Source organism: Tauraco erythrolophus, chromosome Z, assembly GCF_009769465.1.
Source record: "Tauraco erythrolophus isolate bTauEry1 chromosome Z, bTauEry1.pri, whole genome shotgun sequence".
In the NCBI taxonomy this organism is placed as follows: domain Eukaryota; kingdom Metazoa; phylum Chordata; class Aves; order Musophagiformes; family Musophagidae; genus Tauraco; species Tauraco erythrolophus.
In genome coordinates, this window is record NC_141496.1 from 61,890,901 (window position 1) to 61,908,920 (window position 18,020).

General features: G+C 40.5%; 1 protein-coding gene across 1 annotated transcript in view; it reads right to left on the bottom strand.

The window, feature by feature from the left end:
• The window catches only part of SLC44A1 (solute carrier family 44 member 1), a 70,395-nt gene that overhangs the window by 35,065 nt on the left and 17,310 nt on the right, over positions 1 to 18,020 (bottom strand). The window contains exons 2-4 of the mRNA XM_086629876.1: positions 15,538 to 15,627; positions 14,036 to 14,178; positions 4,877 to 5,013 (exon numbers count right to left, since the gene is read on the bottom strand). Coding sequence (XP_086486002.1) covers positions 4,877 to 5,013; positions 14,036 to 14,178; positions 15,538 to 15,627 — 370 coding nt within the window. The remainder of the gene's footprint in view (positions 1 to 4,876; positions 5,014 to 14,035; positions 14,179 to 15,537; positions 15,628 to 18,020) is intronic.

Genomic DNA, 18,020 nt, shown 5'->3' on the forward strand with positions numbered 1-18,020 from the left:
GTCTTCATAGCAGAGGTGTTCCAGCCCTCGGATCATCTTCGTGGCCCTCCTCTGGACCCACTCCAGCAGCTCCATGTCCTTCTTGTGTTGCAGACTCCAGAGCTGAATGCAGTATTCCAGGTGCAGTATTCCAGGTTCTCATCCACCAGCACTCCCAAGTCCTTTTCCTCAGGGCTGCTCTCAATCCATTCTCTACCCAGCCTGTACTTGTGCTTGGGATTGCCCCGACCCACCTGCAGGACCTTGCACTTGGCCTTGTTGAACTTCATGAGGTTCTCACAGGCCCACCTCTCCAGCCTGTCAAGGTCCCTCTGGATGGCATCCCTTCCCTCCAGCGTGTCCACAACACCACACAGCTTGGTGTCATCTGCAAACTTGCTGAGGGTGCACTCGATCCCACTGTCCATGTCACCAACAAAGATGTTAAATAGCACTGGCCCCAGTACCAACCCCTGAGGAACACCACTCATCACTGGCCTCCTCTTGGACACTGAACCATTGACCACAACTCTCTGAGTGTGACCATCCAGCCAATTCCTTATCCACCGAGCGGTCCATCCATCAAATCCATGTCTCTCCAGTTTAGAGACAAGCATGACATGTGGGACAGTATCAAATGCTTTGGATAAGTCCAGGTAGACGATGTCAGTTGCTCTTCCCCTATCCATCAATGCTGCAACCTCATCATAGAAGGCCACCAAATCAGTCAGGCAGAATTTGCCCTTAGTGAAGCCATGTTGGCTGGCACCAATCACCTAATTTGCCATGTGCCTTAGCATAGTCGTCAGGAGGACCTGCTCCATGATCTTGCCTGGCACGGAGGTGAGACTGACTGGCCTGTAGTTCCCTGGGTCGTCTTTTTTCCCCTTTTTAAAGATGAGGACTATTATTCTGACTAGAAGCTTCATTTCCAACACAAGGCGACCCTGATAGGCAGTTCTGGTAGCAAGGTAGAGTAGCAGTAGAAGACTCCATATCTCAAACCAGTCCTAGTGTACTTTTATTCCAGCCATTCAAACAATGACACTCAGAATTTACATATTCAGGTTCACAAAGACCTAGTGGTGCAGAATCTCTTTAATCATAAAATGGCTATAACACAGTTCAACAGACTTGAGGAAAATCATGAGCAAAGGATTAAGCTTTAACCAGCACAATTCTATGAAAAACAAAACCAGACAGCAGAAGAAAATTGTCAGAAGCTGGCAGCAACTGATGTAACCACTATTTCTAAGACAAGCACCAACATTATACTGTAAAGACGTATTTTGATTACTACACATGAAGACATCATTATCTTCAGAGCAAAGAAAAATCCTTTTTGTTTCCCCTACGCTTCCTTCCCATAGCTCAGAGAGATGACCTGCTCTGACTCAGCCAGCTTGACTTCCTTTACTGACTTCTTGCAGGTCAGTCTCCATAGCAGACTTAATGTAGCTTTACCTTCGGCTCTGAGTCCACCTGGACCTCAACCAGCCTGGCCTAGCTACAGAGTTTTGACAACTGAGATGCCTGCCAACACACTGTAAAGTAGAAATTTCATTTTTGGTTCCTAAATCTGCATTCAGTCATTTACATAATAGATAGGAATATTACCTCCCACAATGACTAGTCAATCAAGTTATCACTGAATTAAACATGACAGAAATTATGGCCACCTGTTTAGTATTTATTCTAATAACAACATTTTGTTATTCATTTGGCACAGTCATATATGAATTATGTCTTTAAGGATATTTCAAAATGCTTTGGCAAGACGTTGAAAACAACAGCGTTGCAGTATTACCTGGACATTACATTTTGAAGCAACAATCAACTTTCAGGAAAAAACAGCTTTTAGTCTCATTACTCAAAATACATCATTTTTTTAAGTGCCGAGACCAACAAAAACATTGAATCCCAAGTACTCCCTGCCTGAGGTGTTCTGCTGAGTGAGAAAATCCTGGGGAGACCAGCAGCAGCCAATTCACGACATACAGCATTCTCATTTGTGTCCAATCCACAGCTCTACAAACTCAAGTATCAGCATAGCTGTGTGAGAACAGCGTAGAAAATGTTCTCAGTCAACACTGCCCGTTTCTGCATCACCTCCAGGAGCTGCTCTTACAACCTGCACCTTTGTACAGGATGAAGATCCAAGCAGTCAGCTGCCCAGATCTTTCCTTCCCTTTCTCCTCCTCTTGTAAAAGGTCCCAACTGGTTCCCAGTGTTCTGAGTGTGAATCATTCTGAACAGATTAAAGGCACGCACTTTCTTACTTCCTAAAATCAGCCAGGCTTTGCGAGGGGCTGACCCCTTCTTTTCTTCGATGGAAAGGTACTGCAAATGCAGGACCTGACTGTGGGGGAGCAAGTAGAGCGGGAGTGAAGTTACTGCCCTAAAATAATGCAGTATTATTTACCAAATCAGCTCCTTTTCCCAGAGTACAGCAGGATAGCAAGCGCATCATTACTGATTCAGGAAGTCAAAAGAATGCTTTGTCATAAAATGATTTTCAAGCACCAAGCAAGTATTTTTGTTGCATAAAATGCTTATTTATAATCTTGCTTACAGAAAAATACAAGCTGTACCACACAATAAGAGCTCTGTCGTAATTGCTTTGAACCTTAGTGGTCAGCACTTCTGTCATGTTGTGTAAAGACGGTCAAATGCCTGTCCCAGTTTGGGGAAGATACCATAAACGCTAAGCTAGTTGGAAGATCATATCTGGTATTGATAAAATCACTAATCAATATAAGGATGCTGTAGTTTGTTTTACTATGTTACATCATTCGATAAAGATGTTTAGATAAAAAAAAAAAACAATTTTATTTGGACTTACCATACCACCTCTTGACAGGCTGAGGCACAACAGATTTCTTTGGAATGGGAGGGTGCTTAAACAGTAATACATGAAAGAACTCCAAGGTGCATGTATAAGTAAGGTGACTTCAGAGACAGCGTTGTGAGTCAGGTGAAAATGGCTAACTCTTCTGATGCACATGCAACAACCTACAGAGTCTATCTCCAGCACAATTGCTATTTTCAAGTTGCAGAAAGGGTTAAAGCTTTCAGAAAGGCTCAGCAGAGCTAAATAAAGAGTTGACTGCATTGTCTGTCTATATGTTCAAAACATTAAGGTGGTTTTCTTGTTGAGTATCAGAAACTGCAAGCCTGAAAAATTCAGCATTGATTATCAAAAGAAACCAAACACATATGTCTTGCCCTCCTTCTTCAGAACTTGACAGCTGAACTCTAAATTTTAACTAGGTATCATCATAAACACAGAAATTGCAATTAAGTGCTGCGCAGTCATGTTCAAAGTCCTCAGATTTCCTTATTATCCTTTCTACAGTGGAGCCTATGATTACTTGAAATAGACTGCCAAACATAATCCTAGTATTAATTAATTTAAACCCACTATCATAGTTACAAGGTGGCTCTCAGAAAAATGATTCTGTTTACTAAGTACTATAGTTTTGGTATTAACTCACTGTTCTCGCTTTATTGTAAGACTGAATCATGCTTTAACTTTTACTATACATACGGAACATTTAAGGTGACCAATACTTAAGCTGTTCGTTGCTGCAAACCATTGTTTTTTGGAACCTGCACAGGTTGGTGAACATTTAAACAGAAACACAACCATGACAATAACAGTATTTCTCTGAACTGTGTGATTCCAGTCTTGCGCAGTTTTCATCTACTAAAGGAAAGCTACTTTAGTAGATGTTTTTGAGAAGCCCAATACCATATAATGAAAATTAGGACTCGAACTCATTAATGATTCTATTCTGCTGTAATACTAGGTTTCATACATCTGACCAAGCTTCCTATAATCTGAAAAATCTGAAAGATTTATTTTAAAATCTAAAACAGTAAGGGAGATAAAGTGTGAATGGAGGATCACGAGGACAAGGCACAGCATGTTTTAGGAAGAGTGGGTTTTGGTGTACTCTAAAAGATGGTTAGGCTGAACATATCTCAGGCACAGTTAATAAGAGACATAACCTGTACCAGAACAGAAATCAACATTTCATTTCCTTGTAGGAAAAGTAATCTGCTTTGAACTTGGTCACACAGGCTGACTCAGCATTAACCAAGTATCTTGCAAAGAAACCTTACTGCAGCATTTTAAAAGATTACTTGAGAAAGTTTAGGACAAAACACTCCCACTTGAGTATTTGAAAAACCCTGAAATTTCCTCAAATTAAATTTTTATCTTTACTCTCTTTTGGAAGGTCCAAAATTTGTTTACCTCTTGTGCATTTTATTCCAGTGAGTTAAAATACAGACTCAGCGAATAATATCAGTATTATTACTACAAAGAAAAATTACTGCTCTTGGAGGGGATGGGGTACAATATTTCATTTGTTAATACACTTAGTTTCCCTTACACATTTCTTTTTTAAAGAAATGTAAGAAAATAAAAAATAAACACACAAAACCCAGGAACTGCACTGTAGCACTGACTGAAAGCAAGAATATTTTCACATCCACAGCCATATCCCATGCTACAAGCACAGTTCAACAGCAGCATTGTTCTCACTAGTCCCATGTACATGAGGACTTCAACAGCATTACTGTTGAGCAGCAACATCAAAACATTTATGCAGGAGTTGAGAATGTACCCTACAGTTCGCCATTCCCTCAAATTCTCATCACACTTTGCACTCCTGTTTTAACAATGAGCTTTCAAAACTGTCCAAGACATGACAGGACCGAAACATATTGATACTGCAAGATTTAGCAAAGTTTTAGCTTAATAACATCACGTTATTTCTACTGATATTTCTTAATACATATTTAATTTTTAGTTCAGCTAATGCACAAGTCTTTTTTTAATCCTATGAAAATATCTGGTACATGAACAAAACCAGACATGCTTTTTGCATACCATTAGTTTCTGCAAATTTCTGAATATCAGCCAGAGTTTTTAGCTCTTTCCTTGGGCAAGCTGATACGCACAAAGCAAGAGACTTGATCTTCTGATGTACTAGATCAATGTTGCATGGATCCAAGAAGAACACAAACCTAGGAAAGAAAAAAGTTAAGTTACTTCTATTCTAGTTAACAATTAGACTGAACAAAATCAAGTCGGCAGTTGGACTCGATTCTTATGGGTCCTTCTAACTTGCAACATCTATGATTCTTGGAATTTAATTTCAAACTAAAGGATTCAGCTAAGAATAACCTTCAGTCTACCCAGAAACACAGGAAATTTGGTATTATCATAATTGTGTGGGTTAAAAGAATTCAGGTACTCGCATGACAAATATACGGATATTTACATACTTCTGGATCACACAGGATGTTTAACTCTACCAGGTTCAAGTCTATTCAAAGGGCACTGTTCATAAAAAACAGCGCTTCTACCATTCCTCTTCACAGACACAGGTCTAAACATTCACAAAGCTTCACTCCTACCTTAATACTTTAAGATTTCCAACTTTTTCCAAAAAGACCCGACAAATCCCATACGGTTATACTTAACGCTGCAAAAGGGCAAAGTCCATGGCTATTTTAATGAATACACATTATTTAAGAACAATTTTTCGGCGTAGATTGATTTTCCACACCACACGTTCCATATTACTGAGCTGATTAGTCGTAATTATTTCGAAATAAAAATTGTTCAGATATTTCAAGTAGAACTGTGTAATGCTGAAGTGCAGTATTTTAAAGAGATTCTATAAGCTAACTTTCCATGACGAGTCACTGTCATTTAAAAATCCAGTTCATGAAGTGCGTATTATGGCTTCCCAGCCAATATCTTCTCCTGCACATTTCATCATGAACACTAACCATACAGTATTGTCCACTTATGGTATAATACAGATGCAGAATGTTCTTTTACTCTGTAGTTAAACAAGTCTTTCAGATTCCTACAATTCTGGTGATACACTATGCATTGAAATACTCTCTTCATATTAACTAACGTCGTCATAGCAAAACAGCACCAAACCACCATATAAACTGACATCTCTAGTTTTGCATTCTTCGTGACGGGAATTCACTCTGTAATCAATAAAAATCCCTTCTGCTCCCAGAAAGCATTTAGGTCCAGCCTGAACACTTTCAGTCTATGTGCCAGTTGCTGTCTAACTTTCCCACGCACAAAGACTGTTTTATTATCCAGTCGCAGTACACAAGAATTGTTACTTCTTAGTAGTTTTTGAGTCTTTCAAGACTTCCTGTCTTACTCCCTGAAAGTCCATCAAAACCCATGTCATCTGTATCAACAATAATGCGGTAATAGACTCCTTGCATTCTTAAAATCTTCCTTTTCCTTGTCCACACCTTTGTGAAAATTATCCAGTACTTTCTCTGTTTTTTTACTTAAGACATACTACACACTTCAGGACTCAGGAAAGTCTAAAAGCAAATGCAAACACACAACGTTCTGTCCCATACAGACAGCCAAGGAAACTGTGTGTGAGCAATAGGCCGCTAATTTCACATTTTTCCTTCACTTCAAAGAAAATAATCCTGAGTTCATACCAAGACATACAATACTTGTGTTAACTGGACACTCCTGTTACCTCTTCATATGGGCAAGCTCCTGCAGCTACTATTCCATACTGTAAGTGCACGCGGAAGGAGAGCATCTGCTCCTTTCAGAGTACCCGGTCGAAGTAACTACAAACAAGAACCTAGGGTCAAACCTGACTGACGTGGTAAGAGAGGCTGTGACGGGAACAAACCTGGTCAGTCCCACTAATTGGTAAGGATGTGTGGAGTGTGAGAATTCTCATCTTCCAGTAAGATTGTCTGGCTAAGTACTCCGCCAAATTGTGATGATAAGGAAAAGGAGGGAGACAGTCAGACATAAAACTTGACCAACTAGTTTTAATGAAAATAATCAAACTTTGTCAATCACCATAATTGGTGGGTTACCAAGAAGCTGCAGGAAAATCAGGACTTTACAACTGATAAGGATGCAAACCTGAGGGTGCAGGATGCAGGAGAGGGGGTCAGTGGGACTGTGCCAGCTGCTGAGGCAATGCGCATGGGGCAGGATTCAAGGAGAAACAAAGAAGGGGAGGGGGCAGACAGAAAGGACTGTAAAAGGGGCCAGTTATGTGTAAGCTGGGGTTGGTTGGTGCGCTGGCCTGACCAAGTCTGGTGCCTGCTCACTGCAGTCTGTCCTATCTTCTTACTAAATCCTTTCTTAACTCTCTGCATAGTCTCAGTTTCTATCCCATGTGCATGGATGCTGCAGCTACTGGGGGGACCAGCATCATGAATTTGGTGCCAGCAACTGGAGTCAGACCAGAGGCATTGAGTGCCCCAGGCCTGTGGTGTCAGCTACCAAAGGGTGTGGGGACTCAGCACCACCAACTGGAGCAGGGAGGGGTCTCGGCCACCAGTCACGGTGGTGGGAATGATCTGTGTCCCAAAAAACCCCAGCTATGGGAGTGGCAGGCACAGTGTGAGGGGCTCAGTGCCAGTGTCTAGAGAAGGACTGTGGGTCCCAGCCTGCATGGTGCTGGTTGTTGGCATGGGCCAAGCATCTGCACCTTCCCCAGAGCAGGCATGCGCAAGGTGCACGTTGTGTAACTCACCAAACTACAAGCTGTACCAGCTGGCACGTAGGAGGCTCTGGGTCCAGGCAGGGGTGTCAGGTGGGTGGAGGGTCTCTGTGGGTATGTGTGGGAGACCTGTGAGGGTAGGGCGCCTGTGGGACAAGTGTGCATACATTTGCCAGTGAGCACCAAGCTGGACCAGCTGCTGAGTAGGGGGGACTTATGGGGTGGGTAAGGGGATCTGGGCTAGGGGCAGAGGGGCTGTGCTGGTACTTGGGGCATCCGTAAATGTGTTTGTGAACATGGAGCATGTCATGTGTGTGCCTGCACTAGTGACCACCTCTCTCTGCCAGCCCACGAGGAGGAAAGAATGTGGCTGGCTGTGCTTGTGTTCTATGTGTGTCCTGCACATGGGCACTGTTGAAGACAGCGTCTGGTCAGTGCCAGCCCGTGTAACCAGCTGTTTCACTGTCCCATGTGTGTCTGTCCATCCATGTCCCTCAGCCCAGGCAGAAACCCTGCGTCTCAAGGCATGTCAGGCTCAGCTCCAGTGGTGGGCAGGAGGTTCCTTCAAATATCCCTTAACACATATTACCGAGACAATCCTAAGGAAACCAAGTCAGGAATGCTGGCTTTAACAAGCTAGAATCCAGCCTAGTCCTATCGTAATTTAAACTCAAGGATCAAGCCATAATTTTAATAGACTGAAGAATATTTTTTTTAAATAAATACTATGGTTTTAAGTCAAGCCTGGAAATTTAGAGACGCAATGCAACTACATTGCCATATGCAGTTTTGACAGAAGTGTACCATGTTGGCATACCCTTAAGCAGGCACATGTAATTCAAACATCGCATTGCAGTTCTGACAGCAGTAAGGCAGCTGCAAAGCAAACTCCAAGCTATCAAATTTGTGACTTCAATCCATGGTCTAGGAAGACATAAGTAAGATGATTTTTTTTATTTTTAATTTCTAGCAGCTCAAACCAAAACGCTAGGCACCACCACTATAGAGGAAAAGGTATTTTGGTTTTTGTTTTTAAAGCTACAATTTATGGAAAGTAAGCGATTTTACTGCAGAAAATTCCATATTGTGTCACCAGAACAGGTTTTCTTTCTCACTAGAAGAATGTACTTACATGCTTTGTGCTGCAATTTCAGTTATTCAGAGTCAACAATAGACTAATTTGTTGATAAGAAAGTAACTTAGATCAGCAATACAAAGACTGAAGTAAACAAAGTAATCATATTGTTAGAGAGGCTTCAACGCTGTAAATGAAAATGTTCACTACTGGAAATTCAGTATATCAGATTTACAACCCAGGAAGCATCTTTATGAAGTATCGGTCCTGCAGAGAAGGACTTAGGGGTACTGGTGGATGAAAAATTGGACATGAGCCAGCAATGTGCATTTGCAGCCCAGAAAGCCAACCATACCCTGGGCTGCACAAAAAGAAACGTAGGCAGCAAGGCAAAGGAGGCAAATTCCTCCCCTCTAGTCTGTTCTGGTGAGACCCCAACTAGAGCACTGTGTCCAGCTCTGAGGTCCCCAGTACAAGGAAGACATGGACCTTTTAGAGCGGGTCCAGAGAAAGCCCACAAAAATAACGAGAGGGCTGAAAGACCTCTCCTATGAAGAGCAACTGACAAGAGTCGGGCTCGTTCAGTCTGGAGAAGGGAAGGTCCTGGGTACAGCTTATTATGGCCTTCCATAATAAAGGGGGCTTATAAAAAAGATGCGGAGATACTTTTCACAAGGGCCTGTAGTGATAGGGCAAGGGATAATAGTTTCAAACTAAAAAAATTTTAGATTTTTATTAGATACAAGGAAGAAATTCTTCACTCTTGAGGGTGGTGAGGCACTGGAACAGGTTTCCCAGAGAAGCTGTGGATGCCCCATCCCTGGATGGGGTTTATTTAACTTTTGAAAAGCCACAGGGTCTGAAAAAGGTGAATAGCATGTTGTCCATCCTGAGGCCTGTAATTCAAAACGAACGTCAGTACAGCTTTTCAAAATGCATCATAAATTTTTTTTATGGATCTACAGGATAAGCTTCCTTATGCTTTACTACCATTTTGAGCTTACATTTCAATGTAATTATTTTTTCACTTCTGAAAGAAAAATCTAGATTTCTAGGCAAGTAATTCAAAATATAATTTTGAAATGACAGGAGATTAAAAATTTTAGCTTCTGACTGGTAGCTTACTACACAACTGTTCTATGACCTACTCAAGCCCATGAGAAATACAGCAGGCTTCTCTTCCCTTGCAAAACCAGGAAGACCAAGCATCATCATTTGGTACACTACACCTTGATTCTAGAAGCGCAGTGGCAAATCATACGAACAAGCCTATCTTACCTTCAAATATTTTGTACACTCTTACATTTGCCAGTGTCATTGATTTTCTGTCAGCCCTCAAGACATGTCTTTATAGGCAGATGGGTACTCTACAGAACAACTGTCTGCTGTGATCTATAAGCATCTTATCACAATAATGGAGAAGTGAATTAGAGTGATCACATGCACTCTAAACAAATTATAGACAGGGCATATACAGTTTCACTCAACCAAATTCTCTGCATGCATGTGCAAACTCTCCCTGGGTTTTCCCACAACCTAAAACCCAAGCATTTTCCTGTGTTAAAGGCATTTATTAAGGTGGAATGCCAGCCTAACTCTTCCCTATAATGGCACATGCACATCTTTCTATGCTTAAGTAAACAGCACTGACAGAATTCTGTCCAAGCAGCAAAGTATTGGTGATCAAAAAGTCAGACTGAGCTAGCATTACAGGGACTTATATTTGGCTGCCATGGTCATCATTTATTTGCAAATAAAAGGTCATTTTTTAACCCCCTTATAACTGTGAACGCTTGAAAAGCAAGGAGCTTATTTGAAGCAGATAGGTTTAATGAGAATTCACCGCCAAGACTAGACTATAATCTCATGTCTGACTCTAGAGGATAGCCTATCAAAGCTGTACTGTATTTTCTTTGTAGAAATAAAAAGATGCCTGATTCACTCTTTGTTGATGAGATCAGGCTGTAAAATCCTCCTTCCCAACATTACATCTCACTCGTTTCAGCATATCTGCTACACATGGATCAAATCACACCCCTGTGAGGACTCTGCTCCTCACCCTTACCACCCAGATTTCAATATCCTCACAGACCACACCCGTTACACTTCCTCATTACAGTACCTATGGGCTGCTGTCATTTACAAAGAAGAAAATGTTATTTTTACAGATGATTTAGCTTTTCTGCCTTGGGCTAGGAAATGAAGATAGAATCACCGTGTAAGCAGAATGAAATGAGAATAATTTCGTGTTTCCAGAATCACATTTGTAGAGTTTAAAGTCCTTTCTTTCTCTATACAAACTGAAATGTACAGGTAGTAAGAAAAGGTTATTTTTCCAGTCTGTCTCAAAAGTATCAAAAGTACTCCTATAAAACATCATGAAATACTCCTATGAACTGCACCTCAGACACTGCAGGAACTCCATCTGCTAGAGGCAGATGCAAACCAGATAGCTGCTTCCGAAAAACTGCCAAACAAATTTAAAAAGCCATAGGGTGTGAGTGTGGGAAGGATCACCTGCTTATATAAGAACCGGCCTCTTTCAAAGCTAAGTACCCTGGACTGTACTTTGCCGTGAACACTTACAAAATAATCTGCCTTGGTGGAAGGTTTTCTCTCACTCTCAACCAAAAAAGGGATAACGACATCCCATGAGCGTATCCATTCTTTTGCTTAGGTCATGCCTCATGCCACGATATCTTTATTAGGAGAACATAATCCTTTTGAACCTGACTAAGACTTTGACAAGCAACGGGCTCTATCAACTGTGTTAAAAATAGTCTCTATTTTTATTTGCTGCCTTTCAATCTTGCCTTTATGAAAGGAAATCACTTAGCAGTGGTAAATGGTTCTCTGTATGATGGCCCAATTTCTGTCATACATAGGAGAATCATAGAATGGCATAGGCTGGAAGGGACCTTAGAGATCATCTAATCCAACCTCCCTGTCATGGGCAGGGACACCTCTCAACTAGATCAGGCTACTCAAGGCTCTGTCCAACTTGGCCTTGAACACCTTCAGGGAGGGGGCATCCACAACTTCGCTGGGCAATTTATTCCAAAGTCTCACCACCCTTGTACTGATGAATTTCTTCCTAAGATCTAATCTAAATCTGTTCTCCTTCAACTTAAACCCATTTCCTCTTGTCCTATCAGTGGACACTCTTGTAAAAAGTCCCCCCCCAGCCTTCCTGTAGGTTCCCTTCAAGTATTAGAAGGCAGCTATTAGGTGCCCCCAAAGTCTTCTCTTTTCAAGGCTGAACAATCCCAGCTCCCGCAGCCTGTCCTCATAGCAGAGGTGCCCCAGCTCCCGGATCATCTTTGTGGCCCTCCTCCGAACACGCTCCAACAGATCTATGTCTCTCTTATGGTGGGGACACCAGAACTGGATGCAGTATTCAAGGTGGGGTCTCACAAGAGCAGAGTAAAGAGGGAGAATCACCTCTCTCGACTTGCTGACCGCGCTTCTCTTGATACATCCCAGGATGCGGTTGGCCTTCTGGGCCGCATGAGCGCACTGCCGGCTTATGTTGAGCTTCTCATCTGTAAACACCCCCAAATCCTTCTCTTCAGGGTTACTCTCAACCCACTCTGTGCCCAGTTTGTATTTGTGCCTAGCATTGGCCCAATCCAGGTGAAGGACCTTGCATTTTGACTTGTTGAAGCTCATGCAGTTAGCACTGGCCCATTTCTCAATCCTATCAAAGTCCCTCTGTACGGCATCTCTTCCCTCAAGTGAGTCCACGGCACCACACAACTTGGTGTCATCGGCAAACTTACTGAGGGTGCACTCAATGTTGTCATCCATGTCGCTGACAAAGATGTTGAACAGCAATGGTCCCAGAACAGACCCCTGAGGAACACCGCTTGACACTGGTCTCCATGTAGACATTGAACCATTGACTTCACTCTTTGAGTGTGACCATCCAGCCAGTTCTTTATCCACTGAGTGGTCCATCTGTCAAATCCGTGTCTTTCCATTTTAGAGACAAGGATGTCATGTGGGACAGTGTCAAACGCCTTGCACAAGTCCAGGAAAATGACATCCGTTACTTTACCCATGTCAACCAGCGCTGTAGCTTTGTTGTAGAAGGCCACTAAACTAGTCAGGCATGACTTGCCACTAGTGAAGCCATACAAGAATACTACACTATTAATTGTTACATTTCAATACAGAGTCTGAGTTTCTCTGCCTTCGCACAACTCAGACAACATTTCTTTTTAAAAGGTCAGCGAGTTTAAAATTGTAATTTTAAATTTTGTATCTTCTCTCACAACACAAGAATGATGATTTTGTATTGAACACACCTGATTTTAGAAAGCACATAAGCAGAAAACTTATGTGTAAGTTTTAAACCCTTCAACCCTCCTAGAAGCTGTGATTCGATTAAGAAATTATTCTTTTGACAGAAGAAAAAGACTGGCTATTTTATTTAAGTCAAATTTTTCTGATAGCACAGCAATTACCTAGCCACATTAAATCTTGAATCAGATACTTCAAAATCTTTACTACAGCAACTCAAAATAAGCAGATCTTAGAAAAGCATCCTTCCAAAATAATTCATGGAAATTACAGATTTTCTGTGATTCTGAAAGTAAAGTGTGAAGTGAAAGGCTATCATACTCAGAAATTAAAGACTTTTCAGTTCTTTGAAATAATAAACAGTGAAAGAAACATCCTTTTTGTCAATCAGTATCACTGTTCTAAACTTACGCTAAATAGTTTGTTTTCTAAAGTCACCCAAGTTATGCACACGCACTACGAGCACTGACCAGCAGACAGACTTCAACAGATGTTCGCAGGTTTTCAACCCTTCAGTCCACGATTCTTGTTATTCAGCTCCAGTATTACTCCTGCAGTATGTTTGGTTTTTTCCTGTTTTGATCTGTAAGTACGTGTTTTCACATGACACAGCCTAATAAGAGCTGCGGGCTGCTGAAAAGTTTTGTGCATTTTCTCTACAAGCCACTTCTATATAGCCTGTTTATGGTTTAAATTTTAAAGTCTCATTTTACTGCTTTGTATATATTCCATCTCCCCCTAAACTCAGTGGCAGAAACTGAGCATAACAGCATCAAAAGCGAACCATTCCTACACAGATCTCAAAGGCCTGCTCCCAAATATGAGAATACTTGTCATATCTGAAATTCTAACAAACAAGATTCTTCAGTGATCTGATACGATCTCCTACATGAAGTGGATGCTAAGAAAGGGAAATTCCTCAATGACTTAGCTGTACTCATATTGCACATCCATCAACATACACTCTCCAAGTACAGTTGCTGGTTGTTACAAAAGATTGTTGTTCTCTAGGCAAGAAGAGTGGAGAAGGACAAGTAGGAATCAGTTAACATATCCCTTTTCCCATTTTATTGAAAATCACTCTCAAAGGAAGAAAGATTTTGCCTTTCCTGGTTTGCAGAATGAAGCAATTGAATCACATACTCACTTCTTGTGTGTGAGGTCCAGACCACTGTTGATTATTCCTTCCACTTTGACATTTTTCTGTCCACAAATATTTCCATAACTGTCATATCCTGAAAGCAGTCTTGCAGCTGCTCCTGTAGCTATTGAAAAGCCACAGATAAAACCCTGGAGGAGAAAAAAAACCCATGGTTTAGTAATACTCTGTTTGACAGCTGGGAAAAGTCAGTTTAATTGATTTGTTTCTAAGCAGAGATTTTTAAAAATTCTTTCAGGCTGAAAAAAGGAAGACAAGGACCATCCACAGAGAACTGTTGTGCAACTGTAAAATTAAATGCAAGACAAAAAGAGGATTCAGACATTTAACACTGCATATTATGCAAGCAGTGTTAAGAACCTTGTAGGTGTTTTTTTGAGAGTCATATTGTCAGCAAGTTGTGCATGAAGCTGAAGGGAGGCCAACTGCAGGCAGTGAAGGAGAGCTAGAAGCAGAGCTAGAGTTGTCAAGGACTAGTATGCAGCTTAGAATATTCCAGACAGTCCAGATTTTCTTGCTTTAGGATTTTACCTTCTTCCTTCAAATTATGTGCTTTCAAAGATGAGCTAGAATGAAGAGGCCTATCTGATATAAGTTCTTTTTAAGGATATCCTCTAAAGCAAGTGACCTAGTCAAGGCCACTATGATTCCAGATGCTGGGTTCAAACGCAGGAAGGAAAGAGACGCAGATCAAGAGAATGGAAAAAGGCTCAGAGTAACATGGAAGATAACCAATGTCAGGCAGGTCTTGCTGTGAACTTTCAGAGATATTTCACCAGCAAAACCAAGATCGAGACAGTAATGATGTGAATGGAAGACTGGCCCAAAAGAATCATTAGCTCTCTAGCAACATCACTGACAGGAAGAAGCAAACCATCAGCTCACTCTGCTACCATCAATGAACTGTTTTTACAGATGAGTCAAGCTAAGATTTGAGAAGGGGAAGCAGACTAAACAGCTGAAGCAAATGCATGGAGCAACAGATGGCAGTGACAGGATCAGATCAGAGGAGATGATGACAACAGGTAATGAAGTCAGCATGGAACAGTTAAAACGTGGGTGTTCCAAAGGTCTGAAGATACAGGAGAGTGACCTTCCCTGACAGACAGGCTATCACTACAGGGATATTCCTGACAGCAAGTTGGTCATTATCTTTCTCTGGCCAATGCACTAATGCAGTTATAGACTTAATATTCAAAGGGGGGAAAAAAAAGGGAGTAAAGTGAGAAAAAAGCTATCAAAAGTAATAAATAAAGCCAATGTCCAGCATTCACTTTCAATTTTCAGCTACCTTACTATTTCGTAAGGGACATATTAGCATGATTTTACACACAAGAGTACTCAGGTTCTTGGCTGGTTAAAGAATTTTTTCCCTACACACTGGGTTAAGGGAAATCATGCAATTCCTTCCCCATCTAATCTAATTCACAACAGTGGATGCAAACTCTTCAACAATATAATATTCACAGAATCCTTTGAGTTTTACTCACCATTCCTATGCAGAAGAGGATGAATAAGAGCAGCCATGGTACATCTGTGCAGCTGTGGTCCTCCAGAGGTTTCCACTCTCGCTTGGAGCTCTTGTGTGAGAAGAGAGAGATGAGGTTAACAACACTTACTTACTTGTCTTCTGCTCTTAATAGAAAAAGCCAGAAAATGATTCTCCAGGACATTAACATACAGCAAAAATTATCTTTAAATTCTGATATAGCTGAAACAAGTTGGCAAAAAAAACTTAGAGAGTAAGGCTTGTGAAAGACACTTCAAAATAAGTGCCTCCACTGGAAGCTAGATTGACAGTTTATCCAGGAATTTACAAGTACTTATTCACAAAATATCATATTTTCACTTCTTTTTTTATTAACAGAAAAGAGAAGCCAATGTCTTGGAATTGATAATACCTGCTAATTGCAATCTTCTACAGCTACCTTCCAGTAACCATCTTTCCAAGAAGGATAAAAGGTTAAACTTTTCAAAAACTCCCAAGTTTTAAAACAATATTGGCAGATTTAACAAGTACAGCACAGGTAGAAAGGAGGTAATAAATTGCTGTTAAAGGAACAGTTCTCTATGTGCCAAGAAGCAGCTGAGCTTAACATTTCAGCAAAGAAATCCCTAGTCAGTATTGTCCAGGTGTCAGAAAGGACAGTCTTGTACTTCAAGGTTGAAACACTCAACGATGGAGGCTCTACTGCAAAGTTGCAAGCAATTCAAATAGTTTGCTGCTCATGAGGTAAAATTGCTCAAGTGTGTATTCACTGCTAAGATAATTAAAGTCTGTTGAAAATAGTAATTTTGCCATCTAGGTGAAGCGTTTTTAAGAAAAGAATGAACATTGGCTGTAGCATAAAACTAACGACCATATCAGAATTTGGTTATTATAACAAAAATACTGATTACAGCTACTTTTAAAAATATATAGTGGCACAGACAAGTTTCTTCAACTAGTTTCCAAGTACTAACTGTTCACACACACCTACAAAGACCTGAAAAACAGACACATTGTTTTCACACTTGAGGAAGAAAAGGAGATTGATATAGGGAGAATACAGAACAGCTCCATTCAGAGACAGAGCAGAAGGGGTAACCTATTCGAATTTTGAATTTCTTTTTCCTCTCAAGACTCTGAAGCATCTTCAAGACTTTGTTGACAAGGTAGCAAATGTCAGTACTGAATTAAAACAGAACAGTTGGGAAAATGTCAACAGCTTTTATCTCCAGTACGTATTTTTGCAGATTTTTATCAAAAAAAGCTATAGAATGTAACTCGTGATACTAGGAAGGTGGGTTTTTTGTTATTCATTACATTCTTTTTTGCTAATTCACAAGCACAAAATAACCTTTACAGCTCACAGCATTAGAAAACTACAAACTGGACACAATATAAATGAAATCCTGCATGCACCATGCTTCAAAAAGCACAATGTTCTAAGTAGTCTGGCTTTGCATTAGGGAATTCCGTGCTATTTTTGAAATCTCATACTAAGGAAATTCTACTTGCAGATGTTCTATTTATATCGTTAAAGAAAACCGCACAAATTCATTCTGAGTTCTGAACATCAACCTTCTATTTTACTCAGTAATCAGTAGAGAGAGGTTCTAAAAGGTCATATTATGCACTCTACTAAACTCGTTCAATAAAATGGTGTTCCGATTCTACCAGTTCACACTTAAAACTAAGACACTATTCAAACTTAAAATTTATAACAAATTGAGACATTTATATTGCTATAATTAGCATAACCATAATTGCATAAAATATCTAAAGTTCCACGCTTCCCATTCCAAAATTCACTCCAAGAACCGTGGACTCTTTAGAGATTTACTTTTATTTACAAACAGCAGAGATAAATTTCAGCTGTAGCTGCACCTTAAGAGTAAGCTGCTCTTGACAAAAGAGGCAGCAGTAAGATACATTGCGTGGTATGGCTTGTTTGTTTTGTTGGGTTTTTTTTATACCCTCTCTGTACCATCTGCAAATCAAATCTTTTAATAGGATTTTTAAAAGCCAATGGACATCCTCTGGAATAGCTCTGGTAAAGATTTAGGTTGTCTGACTAGTCACAGCTACCATAAGTAATCCACTTTATGTAGTAAGTGAACTGCAATTTATATGTCAAAAAGAAACCAGAAATGCCACCGTGTAATGGATGGAGGAATTAATTCTGTCTTTAGTCTTTACTCTGCTCCAAAACATAATAAAAATTAAAAAAAAAGCAAGGTATTTTTAACAAAATGTACCCTTGGAGGCAATTCAAAAGGCACTAGATACTTACCAACCCTCAAAATAACCACTCAACGTACTAACATGGTACGAAATTACACATCTTTAGAACAATGTCTCTCTCCCGAATGCTGTGCAATCTTTCTTCTCTCCAGATCATGCTACAAACCAAGATAGCTGCCAGTATCTATCTGCTGTTTTTTTTCTCAGTTGCTTCCTTGTACTCAGGATTCCCACTGAATCTTCTTG